This window comes from Xenopus tropicalis, chromosome 9 (genome assembly GCF_000004195.4).
Source record: "Xenopus tropicalis strain Nigerian chromosome 9, UCB_Xtro_10.0, whole genome shotgun sequence".
NCBI lineage: Eukaryota > Metazoa > Chordata > Amphibia > Anura > Pipidae > Xenopus > Xenopus tropicalis.
The window spans coordinates 28,330,112-28,343,932 of NC_030685.2; the positions used below are offsets into that span (position 1 = coordinate 28,330,112).

General features: G+C 40.2%; 1 protein-coding gene across 1 annotated transcript; it reads left to right on the plus strand.

Annotated features, from left to right (window-relative positions):
- Window positions 1-7,424: 7,424 nt before the first annotated feature.
- h3f3b (H3 histone, family 3B (H3.3B)) lies at window positions 7,425-12,264 on the plus strand. Its single transcript, NM_203695.1, has 4 exons — window positions 7,425-7,464; window positions 8,595-8,736; window positions 10,564-10,717; window positions 10,805-12,264. The coding sequence occupies exons 2-4, from the start codon at window positions 8,609-8,611 to the stop codon at window positions 10,931-10,933; spliced, it is 411 nt and encodes a 136-aa protein (NP_989026.1). The 5' UTR covers window positions 7,425-7,464; window positions 8,595-8,608; the 3' UTR covers window positions 10,934-12,264.
- The last annotated feature ends 1,557 nt before the right edge of the window (window positions 12,265-13,821 follow it).

Consider the following 13,821-nt stretch of genomic DNA (forward strand, 5'->3'; position numbering starts at 1 on the left):
TAGCAGACTGAATCCCATTGTATTCTACAGAACTTTTCTGATGTCTACTAAGTAACCTGTGGATTTTCCCCTTTTTTTTCAGACTGAATAGCTGCCACATGGCTACAGAGCAGCTTGTTTATATAAACTATAGTAGTGTTTCTGAAGCAAATACACAACTTACCTGTGCAGGTACCAGTACAGTTAGGGTTGCCACCAGTCCGGTTTTGATCTGGACAGCCCGGTTTTCGGAAGGGCTGCCCGGATCAAAACCTGCTGCTCAGTTTCCCTACTTAGGAAAACCAGGGAGGACTCGCCACGTCAAAGCCCTGCCCCTGTGATGTCACAGCCCTGCCTCCTCCCGCTCTGTGACATCACAGCCCAACCTCCTCCCTATCCCCCATGATGTCACCCCCGCCCAGTGCCTGGCTTTCTTAGCCAGCAGAGGGGGCAACCCTGGGTGCAGTACATTATATTTTCATTACTTTAAAACACTAAAATGTGAGATTGGAGCTCACTGCCAAAAAAATCAACACCTTCTATTCATTCCTATGGGATTTTGGGAAGCATATTTATTGATTGGTGAACTCTATCTTTCACTAATTGATAATTATGCTTATAAAAATTCCATGGGAATGAATATAAAATGGGTGAATTTTTTTGGTGGTGAGCTCTAATCTCACACTTTGATAAATCCGCCCCAAAAGTATTTCCTCTTTAAGAATCTCCTTTTTTTACCTTTTTGTTTTGATTTTACCTGTTGGCTTATCTTTTTTTAACAGTTGTTGTTATTATAGTAGGCTTAAAATAGGTTGTGCTAATCAATTTATCAGTTTGCAGATGCAAATTAGCATCTGCTTCCATAAATTAGGTATTAGTAATGCGCATATAGGAGCAGGCTTTGTTCTAGGGCCCCTGTTTGCCAAATTGGCATAAATGGGAGTGCTGCACCATTGTCACCCCACTTCATAAACCTGTAAAAAGAACCTGCTTAGAAAACGTAATTGTGTTTTACATATATTTAACACTCAGGGCCAGATTCATCAAGTCAAAATTTCGGATCATTAAGGGCTCTGGCACATGGAGAGACTAGTCGCTCGCGACTCTCAAGGCGCAGCTTCCGCCATCCCACCGGCGATTTACATCCTTGCCGGTGGGATTGCATTTCAGGGAGATTAGTCGCCCGCGACAAGGGAGATTTGTCGCGGGCAACTAGTCTCCCCGTGTGCCAGAGCCCTTGCAAAAAATGCAAAAAATTCAGATTAAATACAAAAATTTCCGATGTGCGTTAAACTTCGTGAAAAATCATATTGTGGTCGTACGAAAATATTGTGGTACGTTCCAAAAGTTCCAAAATTTTCATATCCAAACGATCATAAACAGCATGAAAAACTTTCTGACTTTAAAGCTTCAGTGCATGATTTTGGAAGCCTCCCATAGGACTCAATGGCACTCTGCAGCTCCAACCCGGCCCAAGGAAAGTCTCCCATAGGGCTCAATGGCACTCTGCAGCTCCAACCTGGCCAAAGGAAAGTCACAATACCGAAGCTTGAATAAATAACGAAACTTTCGCACTCATTGAGACAAATACAATTTTGACACACAAATTGACACAAAGCAGGAAAAAGTCGCAGAAATGAACAAAAAAATTGTAGAAAATACGCACAGTTCTATAAATTAGAAAAAATATGTTTTTTTTGTAATCGTACTAATTCATACATTAATAAATGTGCCCCTCAGTATAACTACATGATTCCAATCTGTTTGGATATATTTAAATAATAAATAACACATACAAAAACACTCACTCATCACTCAGTGATGTGTGGCAGGTGGGGGCCCCCAGCGGGGGTGTGTGGGGCCCTTGGGGCGGCAGCCCCGGTGGACCCGCACATCCCCAGTCCGACCCTGATAATGTGTATCTGCTTTCTGATTACAAAGCTCTGACCTTTTCATTCACAAAACAGTGCTAGCTGCTGTAAGGTCCTGAATAAAAGTATGCTCCAATATAAATATAAAAAGGACACATTTTGATCACTAACTAAAATTTCTACCCTGTACCGATTACTCCTTGTTATGCAAAACAAATACAATCATCTCTATTTTCATTCCACTGGAATCCAAACAGAGCTATTCATAGTCATAGCACCAGTACTGGACATAAAGAAAAGGCAGGTCTAGGAAACCATAAACAGAGGTATGATTTGTGGAAATGAGAGAGAGAAACATTGTCACCAGACTAAAGTGTTTTGTTTCTACCTGAAAATTGTTGTGCTAATTAGAGAGTATTAAAGTGCAGCTATATTGCATTGATATGGTTATTTCCAGTACATGATTTATTTTTAGAAAAAAAAAGAGGTATTGGCATCTGGGTCAGTAATATGCCATTCGGTTGCGGAAATCTAAAAACATTTAGGTTGAAAGGGGGTCTCCACCCAAAAACTGCTTTAAAAAGTGTAATTCTAAGCAACTTTAAATTAACATGTAACATGTAATTGCAACAAAAATCAGTACTTGTATCCACCGTTACATATTGTCCTTGAATATACCAGTAATGTAGTTTAAGTTTTGTAGCCCTGGTAGGCTGTTTAACCCCACTTCCTGGCAACAGCATAGGTACTATTCATCAACAAGGAAAGTGACATACTTCCAAGGAGGTAGTACTTGCATTTCAGGTTTAAGGTTATGCTATGAGAAAATAAGCTGCCTAGCAAAGTGCAGTTAACAAATTGATCTTTTGCAAGAAATAGTCTTTCATGTACACCTTTATTTATGTATTTAATATGACCCACAGGGCTGGGAAAAGATAATTTGGGTACCTTTTCCTCCCCCCACATTTTTTTCAGCAACCAAAGAGGTTAGATCGACTATAAAATTAAAATACCTTTTATTTTACTGTTTGTGCTGTTTGATGCAAGAGATAATAGAAACCAAAACTATTTTTTAATTAAAACAAGAGGCTGAATATGCATCAAATACAAGCCCTATATATTGAATCTTCCCTTAAAGGAATACTGTCATGGGAAAAAATATGTTTTTTTTTTTAAAACACATCAGTTAATAGAGCTTCCCCAGAAGTACCCTGCATTGAAATCTCTTTTTCAAAAACACAAGCAGATTTTTTAGAATTAATTTTCACATGGGGCTAGCCATATTCTTTATTTCCCAGGGTACCACAACCATGTGACCTGTGCAGTACTATTATTTGCTTTGTGCTTGGGGAAATAAGCCATAGCAACCAGACAGTAGTTGAAATTTCAGGCCTGAAATTGCATAACAAAAATGCAAATATTTCTGTAATAAAAAAAATTCATAGCAAATTATCTTTAAATGCCAGTTTCTGCAACATACAAAATGTTAAATTTACGAGAGAACTATTTTTAAAAACTAAATGCACTAAACTAGTTTTTAAACAGGTTTTGTAAACAACAGCTACAGTTTTTTCTCAATGACAATTCTCTTTTGAGGACCACTGAAAATACAACCCAAGACACAATACAAAAATATGACCAGTAATAGCAAAATAGCAGCATGCCAAATTACACTCAGTGGAACTGCATAGTATGCATGTATGAATGTTGAGAAGGGACAAACAATTCTATATACTTTGTCATTTAAAGTTAATGCAAAAATAAATGGTTATGTAATTCATACCATAAATACAATACCCTGTGTTTGACTTACAGTTTAGTAATTCAGATACAATAAGAATGGAATCCATTGACTAAAACAGCAGAATTTATATAAGTTCAGCCAGCCTCTGGTATGACCTTCAGTGTAAATATACCCCTGTTCTGTTAGCACCCTTAGAATTATTGTGCCAAATTCCCACACAACAAACCTAGAAATAGTCAGCTGCTGTCATGGGTGACCCTGCTATAGAGGGAGCAGATGCCATGACTGGAGGGGGCCCAAGAGGTATAGATCACCCAGTGGGGCATTGAAAATAGTTTCAGTGTATGTTTATGAAAATTGTGTTATTTTAGAGGGGCCCAAAAAGATTGCGCTGTATGCCCACTAACTTCTACATCACAACCACAGGGAAAAGAAAATATAAGCTTTAGACAGCAAAACTCCACCCCTCAAATTTATTTTAGCCTGCACAAATGTAAAGGTGCCCATACACCTTAAGATCCGCTCAAGCTAGAGCGGATCTTCTCCTGATATCCCCCACCATACCTCTGGGGCCAAACGATCAAATTATTACAGCGGGTATAGCCAAAGTATGAGAGTAGAGTTGATAACAACAACATACACGGGCCCATTAGTTGCCGAATCGGTCTAAGGGACCGCTATCGGCAGCTAGAATCGGCCCGTGTATGGGGACCTTTACTCTCATACAACCCACCCTTACCCTCCCATCCAGCTACGCATAAACTCAATAGTTCTAGAGCACTGGGGATTGTGTGGGAGATTCAAAAACTGAAAATATCTCCTGCATGACCAATCCCAAGTACCCAAGAACAAACATGCTGTTTTAGGACTGAACCTTTGTGATCTTTCAACAAATCTGTGTCTGACAACAGAAAATAAATGCATTGTTGCAAAAGAGATCACTTCACCCCTATGTTAAAATCAGTTATGAGGTTATCTGGTGCCCCCATGTAGAAATATTAAGGGAGAGTCTGTTATAATTAATTCCCATTCTCCGTATCATTTAGTTTTATAGCAAAAACATGTTGTACATCACATTCCTTACAGAGGAAGTGGTTGCGGGGAGCCCACTAGGACTGTGGAAGGCTTACTGCAATTTGCAGTTTTAATAAATCTTGGTAGAATAGGTCATCTGACTTAAATTTGCTTTGGGGCTCAGTCACATCTAATTATGGCAATGATTACAAAAAATGTATTGATGATTGATAACAACAAACGGGTCACAAAATGAAACAGGAGGATTTAGATGCACTGTTTGCAAGCAGTCTTTTGTAATGTAAAGCCACAGAAACAGGGTACTGTAGGGGCCCATATGATCGCTCCTTACAAAGGCAGGCCGCACCTAATACTTTGGACACAAAACCCCTCCTGCTACAACACAGAAGTTAGGGAAGTTAGGGCACAGTGCAATCTAAAGCAACCATGATTGGCAATGCCTTGGCAGAAAAGGAAGTGCTCGCATACCTTCCAACATTTGAAAAATGTTAAGAGGGACAAAAAGAAATGCTGCGTGTAGCGCAGCAAAAGTTTTTTGACTACGCCCATTTTTGCAACCACATCCCCTAAATACCACTCTCATTTTACAAAATTTGGCAGATTTTTTTAAAGTTTGAACACATTTCTGGGGATTTTGGGGTCTTGTTTTATGTGTTATTACAGTTTTGGACTGTCCTGTGAAAATCGGCCAGTTGGGAGGTATGCAGTCTTGGAGCCACTTCCTGGCATTGCCATATTGTTATCAGTCTTAATTCAGGCCTCTGTCTGCTGTTGTACATCTAAGTGCTCTAAACAAAGTTTTTGCATGATTCAGTTAAAGGAGACATATTGGATAAATGGGAAAACCCTAATTTTGTAAGCAATTATGAATAATATCCGGTGCTGGTTTCCCTTTGGGCTAAACATTAATCCTATCTGTAACAATGGCCCCTTTATTGGAGCTCCCTATAGATCCTCTCACTTCTCTGACCATGTTTGAAATGAAGAGTGGGCGTGTCCTAACATTCCCTGCCAGAAGCACAGTAGGAGGGGTAGAGCCAATCACAGCCCTGCACTCACACAAGCAATGACAGGCTTCAGTTCCCTATCAGGTCAGCCTAGCTGCTGATTGGTTCCTATCCTACAGTGCAGTGTATGGAGGGCCGCCGGCTCCCCAGCTCATCCAGATAATTCAGCCAGCAGGAAGTGGCACAGATGGGCGGGGCTAGTGGGGTTTTGGGGGAATTTCTCAATAAATCAGTCAGAAACACAACTTTTTAAGCACATTCCTTCTATATCTAGAGGAGTATAATTCACTGGCACATTCATAATTTTTATAGGATATGTCTCCTTTAATATATTATATAATGATAAAACATTTTGCAGTGGGGTCAGATATTTATGTATCAGAACTGCCATGCTGTCAGTTAACATTCCTGTGTACAGAGAGTGAATAAGGTGAGAAAGAGATTCAACATCAGTGCTTCTTAGCAAGTAGCATCTGAGCTACACTCACCTATGCACCCATAAATACCTGAAGAACTACAGGAGCCTGAGCCTGAGCCTTCCGCTAGGGGAGCGGATATCACTGTTTTTAGAAGAGCAGGGACTCGATGAGTAAATCTTCGGACAGAATTCCTTATTAAAAGTAGTTTTATTGAAGTACCATGAACAATTGGCTTATGCGTTTTGTAGGCTGATGTAATATTATTAAGTGTCCCTGAACACAAAAGGCATAAGGCAATTGTTCATGGTACTCCAATAAAACTACTTTTAATAAAGAATTCTGCCTGAAGATTTGCTCATTGAGTACCTGCTCTTTAAACAACAGTGATCTTTACATGTATGCCCACCTTAAGGAGAGGGGCAACATAAATCAGGGCCTGCAACAACTGCTGGGAAATAAACTGCCCTTGCTTTTGAAAGCTTAATTGATGAAAACATGTCAGAATACAAGGTGCTTCTCAGGGTGTAACTACAGAGGAAGCAGAGCCCCCCCCCCCCCCCCAAATATCAAAGTATCATGTAAAGTGTTGTAACATGTAATAATCCACAGTGGAGTAACTACAAAGGAAACTAACCCCTCAGTCTGGGCCCCCCTGTCCCTCAGCCACCCAGGGGTCTGCTTCCTCTAGTTACACAACTGCCCTAAATGTTAAATATATATTAGTGGAAAAGTGTACTTTCCAGCATTTTGGGGCCCTACATTGAATTGCTGTGGGTCCTAGTAACATCTAGTTACACCACTGGTGCTTGTACTTCAGTTTACCCCTTCTGGCCCCCCTGATGCTAAAGCCCAGGCAAATGCTTTTGGATAATGATACTGAGTTGCGGAGTGCACCCAAGCACATTCTCGCCAATTCTTTTTTGTTCTCCAATAACAAAGATTCGCAGTCATAACTGTGCAAGAATAGAAGGCTGCGACTAACTACCTATTATAAACTTTCCCACAAGAGAATTCCATTTGGCCTGCCTAAGATTCGTCAGCCTAACGCTATCAGCTTATAGTAAAGCCGAAGTTCAGTCCCTGTCCGTGACTTGTTCATAGTTTCCGGGGACGCTGGAAGTAGTGATTAAACAACTATGTGAGATTGGCAGCTCGAAGATCCCACAGAAACAGATCAGATTACTCAGTACCAACGCGAAAGGGGAAAGCCCTCCCCAACCCGATTCTAACTAACCAATCATAGCCTACCCCTGCCCTTTTCATCCAATAGCAGGAGAACCCTGGGGGAAACAAAGACGAAACGTCACGTGTGACGTATTGAGACTTATATAAGGCAGGGTGGCGGGCTCGCTGATACGTTAGTTTGTCTCCTCGTTTGACCGTTTGGGTTACGCTCCCGGGAGTGATCGGTAAGTGCGCGCCGGTTTATTTGTTCAGGTCGCAATTTTGCCGGGTTTTTTTTATATGTTATAGTTTGGTTAATATTGTTTGCCCCGGTGGCGTGCTGTATTAGTTTTTTCTTCCCCCGGTAACACGCCATTTCCGGTGTTTTTCGGTAACGTTCGTCGTTACCGGTTTTGTACTTGTAAGACCGGAAGCTGTGAGTTAGTTAATAGGGAGACTGATGGGGTAAAGTGACCGGCGGGCTCTCATGGTTTGCTAGTTTGGGGGCCTAATCCGTGTGCTGCCTCCCTCCCCCCGGAGCTGCCCGCCGCCATGTTCTCTCTCCGCTCGGGGATGGAGGAGAAGGGACGTGTGGCAGCAGTGCCGTGTAATGGTGGCTGGGATTCTATGTTCCTAGGGAATTGGGGGTATAAGCCCCCTTGTGGGAAGTTTTTTTTGTCTTTTTCTGGTCCCATGTGCTAGTTCCAGCGCATTATTGCGTGGCTGTGTGCAACTGCGCCTAAATTCACCTTTTATTTTTTGAAATACAGAATTCTGCCCATTGTTAAACGTGTAATTCTGCACTGCTGGTAACATATCGGCTCTTTAGATCTATCTGCCGTGTCTTGTCTCCTACAGTCACATCTGTATAAAAAATGTTATATGGGGACTTGTTTCTGGTTTTATTATTGGAATTAGGAAGGTTTTGTTGTGCCTGGCCACAGATAAAGATCACATAATGGCGGGCTGTCTCCGGCTGCGCTACCACCGGCTGCCGCTAGGGGCAGACACTCGCTGAATGCGCTTCCCGCTGATGCCTTGTAAACGTAAATATTGGAAATGGTTTAAATTTCTCCAAACAGAATTATTTGGTGCTTGTGAACTGTTAAAGCCTAATCTGAATTTAAACATCATTGGCAATATAGTTTTAGATCAAGTGCTTGGATACATGAGCTGTAAATGGCTTTCATGCCATATGGCTGAGCTAGTGAATGCATCAGTCAGCAGCTGGGGCCCTGGCTATGCTTTGGGAAGTCCAGTGGATGACCTTTAGCCTATAGGGTATTTTTATAAAAATGCTGAGGGGCAGCTTTTTTCCCAGGATTTTGTATGGCAACTAGGTTAAGATTTGTGTTTTTTTTGTTTTTTATATTAGAATAACAAGAAGCAATGGCTCGTACAAAGCAAACTGCCCGTAAATCCACTGGTGGAAAGGCTCCAAGGAAGCAGCTGGCTACAAAGGCTGCCAGGAAAAGTGCTCCTTCCACAGGTGGTGTGAAGAAGCCACACAGATACAGGTAAGCTACGGATGCATGTTAGCCAGAATATGCTGTTAGCGTTGAGCCAAATTCCCACAGTTTTAAGTGTTTAAAGAAATTTTAATTTCCTTAGATTATTTAACATGCAAAATACAGCCTTAAAATTAAACACCAAAAAGAGTGTCAAAGTAATATATTGTGCTATTGCTCTGCACTGGTAAGTTGCTTCAGAAATGCTGCTGTGTAGCCATGGAGGTAGGTATTCAAACTGAAAAAAGGAGGCACAGGTTACATAAATTGTGTAGAACTCTGTTCTATACAACTTTCATGCAGTCCTTCTGAAGCAAACACGGCCTTTCCAGTGCAGGGCAACAGTGCATTATATTTTTTTGGTGTTACCGTTCCTTTAATAGAAACCCCTGTTGGAAGTAGCATTCAGTTCTATTCACTGTAGGAGATATGCCATGCAAGGACTCTTAACCACAGGAGTCTAGCCAACAGTGCCACTAAAGGAAAAGTAAATTCAGTTGCTACCCTCTGGGCCAATGCTTAGGAATGCTCTGGGAGAAAGTCACTGCTGTTTTGCTTTCCTAGGTGACCTTAGTGCAGGCATAGTACAAAAACTTAATAGTGCATTAACATGCCTTAAGTCTGCCATGGGACGACTGGTAAATGTAAGAAATATTGCTAATGTTAACCCCATAAAGTTTTTCCTAAATACCCTGGCAACTGTGTTCATTGGATGGAGGCTAATGTGTTGGCTTCCCCTGAGAAAGTAACTTGACATTAATTCAGATAACCTTTGTTATTCAATGGTAAATGCTACCAAATCACAGGCTTGGCAGGGTTCTGTAACATCCAGAAAAACCTAGTAATATTATGACTGACTTGGTATCAAAAACTTTGCCACTTCAAAGCTCTTCATTCAAAAACCCTATGGTGTAGATCAGTGATCCCCAACCAGTGGCTTGTGAGCAACATGTTGCTCACCAACCCCTTGGATGTTGCTCTCGGTGCCCCCTAACCAGAGTTGTTTTTGAATTCCTGACTTGGTGGCAAGTTTAGGTTGAATAAAAACAAGATTTACTACCAAATAAAGCCTCCTGTAAGTGGGTAGTGTGCGTAGAGGCTACCTGATAGCCAGACTGTGTTTACCCATGCATGGGTACCCCATGGGCTTACCTGACTGATATCTAGCCTAAAATTGGCAGTCTCAGTTGGGCATTGCTCATTGGCTTGTTGTGGCAGTCTAACAGTGCCTATGCTCACCTTTGTAGTTTGGCCCTATAGTTCTCAAGGTGGGCATACCTGAAGAATCTGCTCATTTAGTGACCTTGCCAAACATTCAAATCTTACCTTAAGTTTTAGACTTTATACATATTAGCGTTAAGAAATTAAATGCTTAGAAAAAAAGAATATGAAAATGTAGTACATTGTAGAGGGCTGCAAGGTGTAATGCACTTTATTCATATTCTATTTTCTAAGCATTTAAATTGCATAAGTTGCATAGTTTGTGTATGGTGTCCCTCAGCCACTTATCTTGTGGTTTGACTTGTGAGGAATTTGGTGTTTGGTTAAACATTGTCAAAACATGTTTTACCCTATTGGTCAGTTCTAGTAGTTCCAGCTATTCATGCTTTAGCTGTGCATTACCAGTTATATGCTTTTATAAATTCCATGGGCTGAGATTTAAGCAACACATGCTATTGGTACTTTGAGTAGCTGGCTGATTGCTGGCAGGGGCAAGCTGTAAATAAAGCTTACTTATAATAGTGCTAAATAGTAATGCCTGTACCACAATGCGTTGTGAAGTATGTTCGCAATAGATGTACATGTGTAAAACTCACTGAAAACTTTCACTGCTAGGCCTGGCACTGTTGCCTTGAGAGAAATCAGAAGATATCAGAAGTCTACTGAGCTGTTGATCCGAAAACTACCATTCCAGCGACTTGTAAGGGAGATTGCCCAAGACTTCAAGACTGATTTGAGGTTCCAGAGTGCAGCTATTGGTGCTCTTCAGGTTAGTATGTTTTGCTTTGGGCACTTTATTGAATGTTTAAGACTTTGAAAGTTCAAAACTCTAACTTGTCCTTAATTGTCTCTATAGGAAGCAAGTGAGGCTTACCTGGTTGGCCTCTTTGAAGATACCAACCTGTGTGCCATTCATGCCAAGAGAGTAACAATTATGCCCAAGGACATCCAGTTAGCAAGAAGAATCCGTGGCGAGCGTGCTTAAACATTTTGCTAGGAACTTTTTTTTGAACTTAGTTTTTTTTTTTACAATTGTACATACAAGTGTGATGTCTTTTATTTTATAAAGGGTTTGTTAACTGTAGAGTAGTTGACAGTAAGATGGTAGTAAACATTTTATATGACATTCCCTTAATCCTCAGGTTTTTCAGAAATTTGTATCTGCAGCTAGTCTTTTGTGACCCTCTCCTTTAAAACATAGTGCATGCCCATACTTCATTCTTTACATAATTTAGTATCTTTCTGTGTAACTCCATTGTAAATAAACTTTCCACTACCTCACTTGTTGCATTGTTTATACCTGGGTTTTGAATCCTGCATGACTGTAGTATTTTTGGACCAGTTTAATTTTGCAGCTGTTGGCAAATACTTCAGCCTCAAGGCATATTATGACTTGCTAGTATTAGGTTAAAGTTTTATTAAAGCATGCCAGTATTTAACCTAAACTTTAAAACAAAGTGCCAGTGTAAGCATTTCCTAATTGCATAAAATATATATACCTTTTTTACTAAGGGGTTATACATTATCTTTTCAGCTAAGTTGGTGTTGGGTGGAATGCTATGGAAGAACAAAGCAATGGTACTATAGTCTAAATTTGGGAGGTTTAAAATCCCCTTATTTCAGTGTAACAGCAGTGAGCCCACTAACATTTATTAGGGTTCTAATCTTCCTGTGTGCCAGTGCCCTTGCATTTCTCTGAAGTATTTGAGGAATAGAGCAACTATTGCATTAATTAGAATACTTTTAATATAACTTGGATTATGCTCTGTAGGGTTTCAGTGAAGCAAATCGGAAGAGTAAGACTCAAACTCCCCATCCCCGTTTAAAGAGGTGATCCTGGGAGACGGGAGATGAAACTTAAACTGTCTGATAAAAAGCAACCGTCAAAGTAAATAGTTCTGGTGCAACTAAACTTGGTGAAGGGAATAATTGTATGGGGAACTACTGCTTCAATATTTCCCAAATCATAACCATATTAAACTGTTGCAGGTTCACATACAGTCATCTGTTAAAACAGGGTAAGGCCCTAACATCAATACTTAATTCTTGCATAGGTGCCGAGAATTGGCTTTGTGTACTAGAGAAGGCATATATGTCCAGCTTCAGAAAGATTACATTAGCTTTCTTTGCAAATGTGAATTTTAGGAACTGTAAAAGACTATGGCCTTATTGTAATTCCTGGCCTACTTAAATTTATATGCAACTTCCTGTAGACTTTGTGCCTTTTTGCCAGTCTGATTGACATTGCAGGACACTCTGTTGTGCATATACAGCTAAATAATATTGGTAACATTAAAAGCAGGCACGGTGCAGTTATTATGATCTACAATTTAATTCACTCCTATAAAATTTACTTAGTTTTTCAATTCTAGGGCTGAAATGCTAAAGCTGTCATTGGCTGTTTTACAACCAGTTGCAGGAGTAGCTTTTTCTTTGTGAATGCATGAAATTCACGACCTATTGCCAATGACATGGCTGCTATCAGTAGTAGGCACAGCTTATAGCATTGTCTAGCTGCTTGGGTTTTAGTGCCTCTGCTGTAAAGGATATTTTTTCAGACCTAAGGCAGTACAGGTATAGGACCTGTTATCCAGAATGTTCAGGAACAAGGGTATTCTGGGTAAGGGGTCTTCCTGTAATTTGGATCCCCATACCTTAAGTCTAATAAAATCAATAGAACATTAATTAAACCCAACAGGATTGTTTTGCATCCAATAATCTTAGTCCAATCTTAGTTGGGATCAAGTACAAGGTACTGTTTTATTCTTGCAGAGGAAGAAAATCAGTTTTAAAATTCTGAATTATTTGATTAAAATGGAGTCTATAGGAGATGGGATTTCTGTAACTCGGCTTTCTGCATAACAGGTTTCCAGATAAGGGATCCCATACCTGTGCTCCCACTTGTTTAAACTTTTTTTTAATACAGCTAGTGCTGAACACTTTTGCCTACTTAATTATGGAATATCCTTATTTCCTAAGCTGAATAGCAAAAATGAAGGTCATTTGATATGTGCATTTGTAATTCTCTACTTTGCAAAGATTCTTTGACTGTTTAGCTATAAAAAAAAAAAAACAACCAAGGGGCTTAATTACTGAATTCTTTAGTTCCCTTTTGTGAATGTTCTGTTAAATCAAGACCCAGAATAGCCCTTGCTATCTTAACTGTCCTTTTGTGTCAAAGAAATCTCAACTTCAACTACATGATTTATTATCTGAAATGCTTGGGACAAGGGTTTTCTCTTAAAGGAGAATGCAAGTCAAAATTTTAAAAGCATACTGCCCACTAGTCCACCTAATTAGTAAAAACACCACACTTTTGGCTCACCTAATCAAATATTTACTAAGTCACACATGCTTCACATTTTCTACCTGTTCTCTTGAACAGGCAGCCATCTTTAAAAAGGTATTCTCCATTCCTTTCCCTCATTTCATTCCTCCCCCCCCCTCTGGCAGATCCGCTTCTGATTGGCTGGTGGGCATGTGTAGCTCAGAACAGGAGACAGGATCAAGTTACACACATGCTCAGAGAATAGGAAGGCTGCCACTGGCACCTACAGGAGGGGGAGAGAGATTTCAATGATGTCACTGTAGGCTTCACACTGCTGTAGGCTGCCAGCACCATATCTCAGAGAAGCAAGCAGGGATTTGGGAATTTAGATATGCAGTAAGTACTTAAAAAGAATGCCTTTAGACTTACTTTTTACTTCCTTGTCCTTTAAATTGGGATCAATGTAGTACAGCTATGGGGCTTGAGGTTTTTTTTTTAGATTACATAATTTGGATTTTCATACCATAAATCAGCTAAAAATCATTTAAATAAACCCAATAGGATTGTTTTGCTACCAATAAGGATTCATTATGTAATCACAGGTG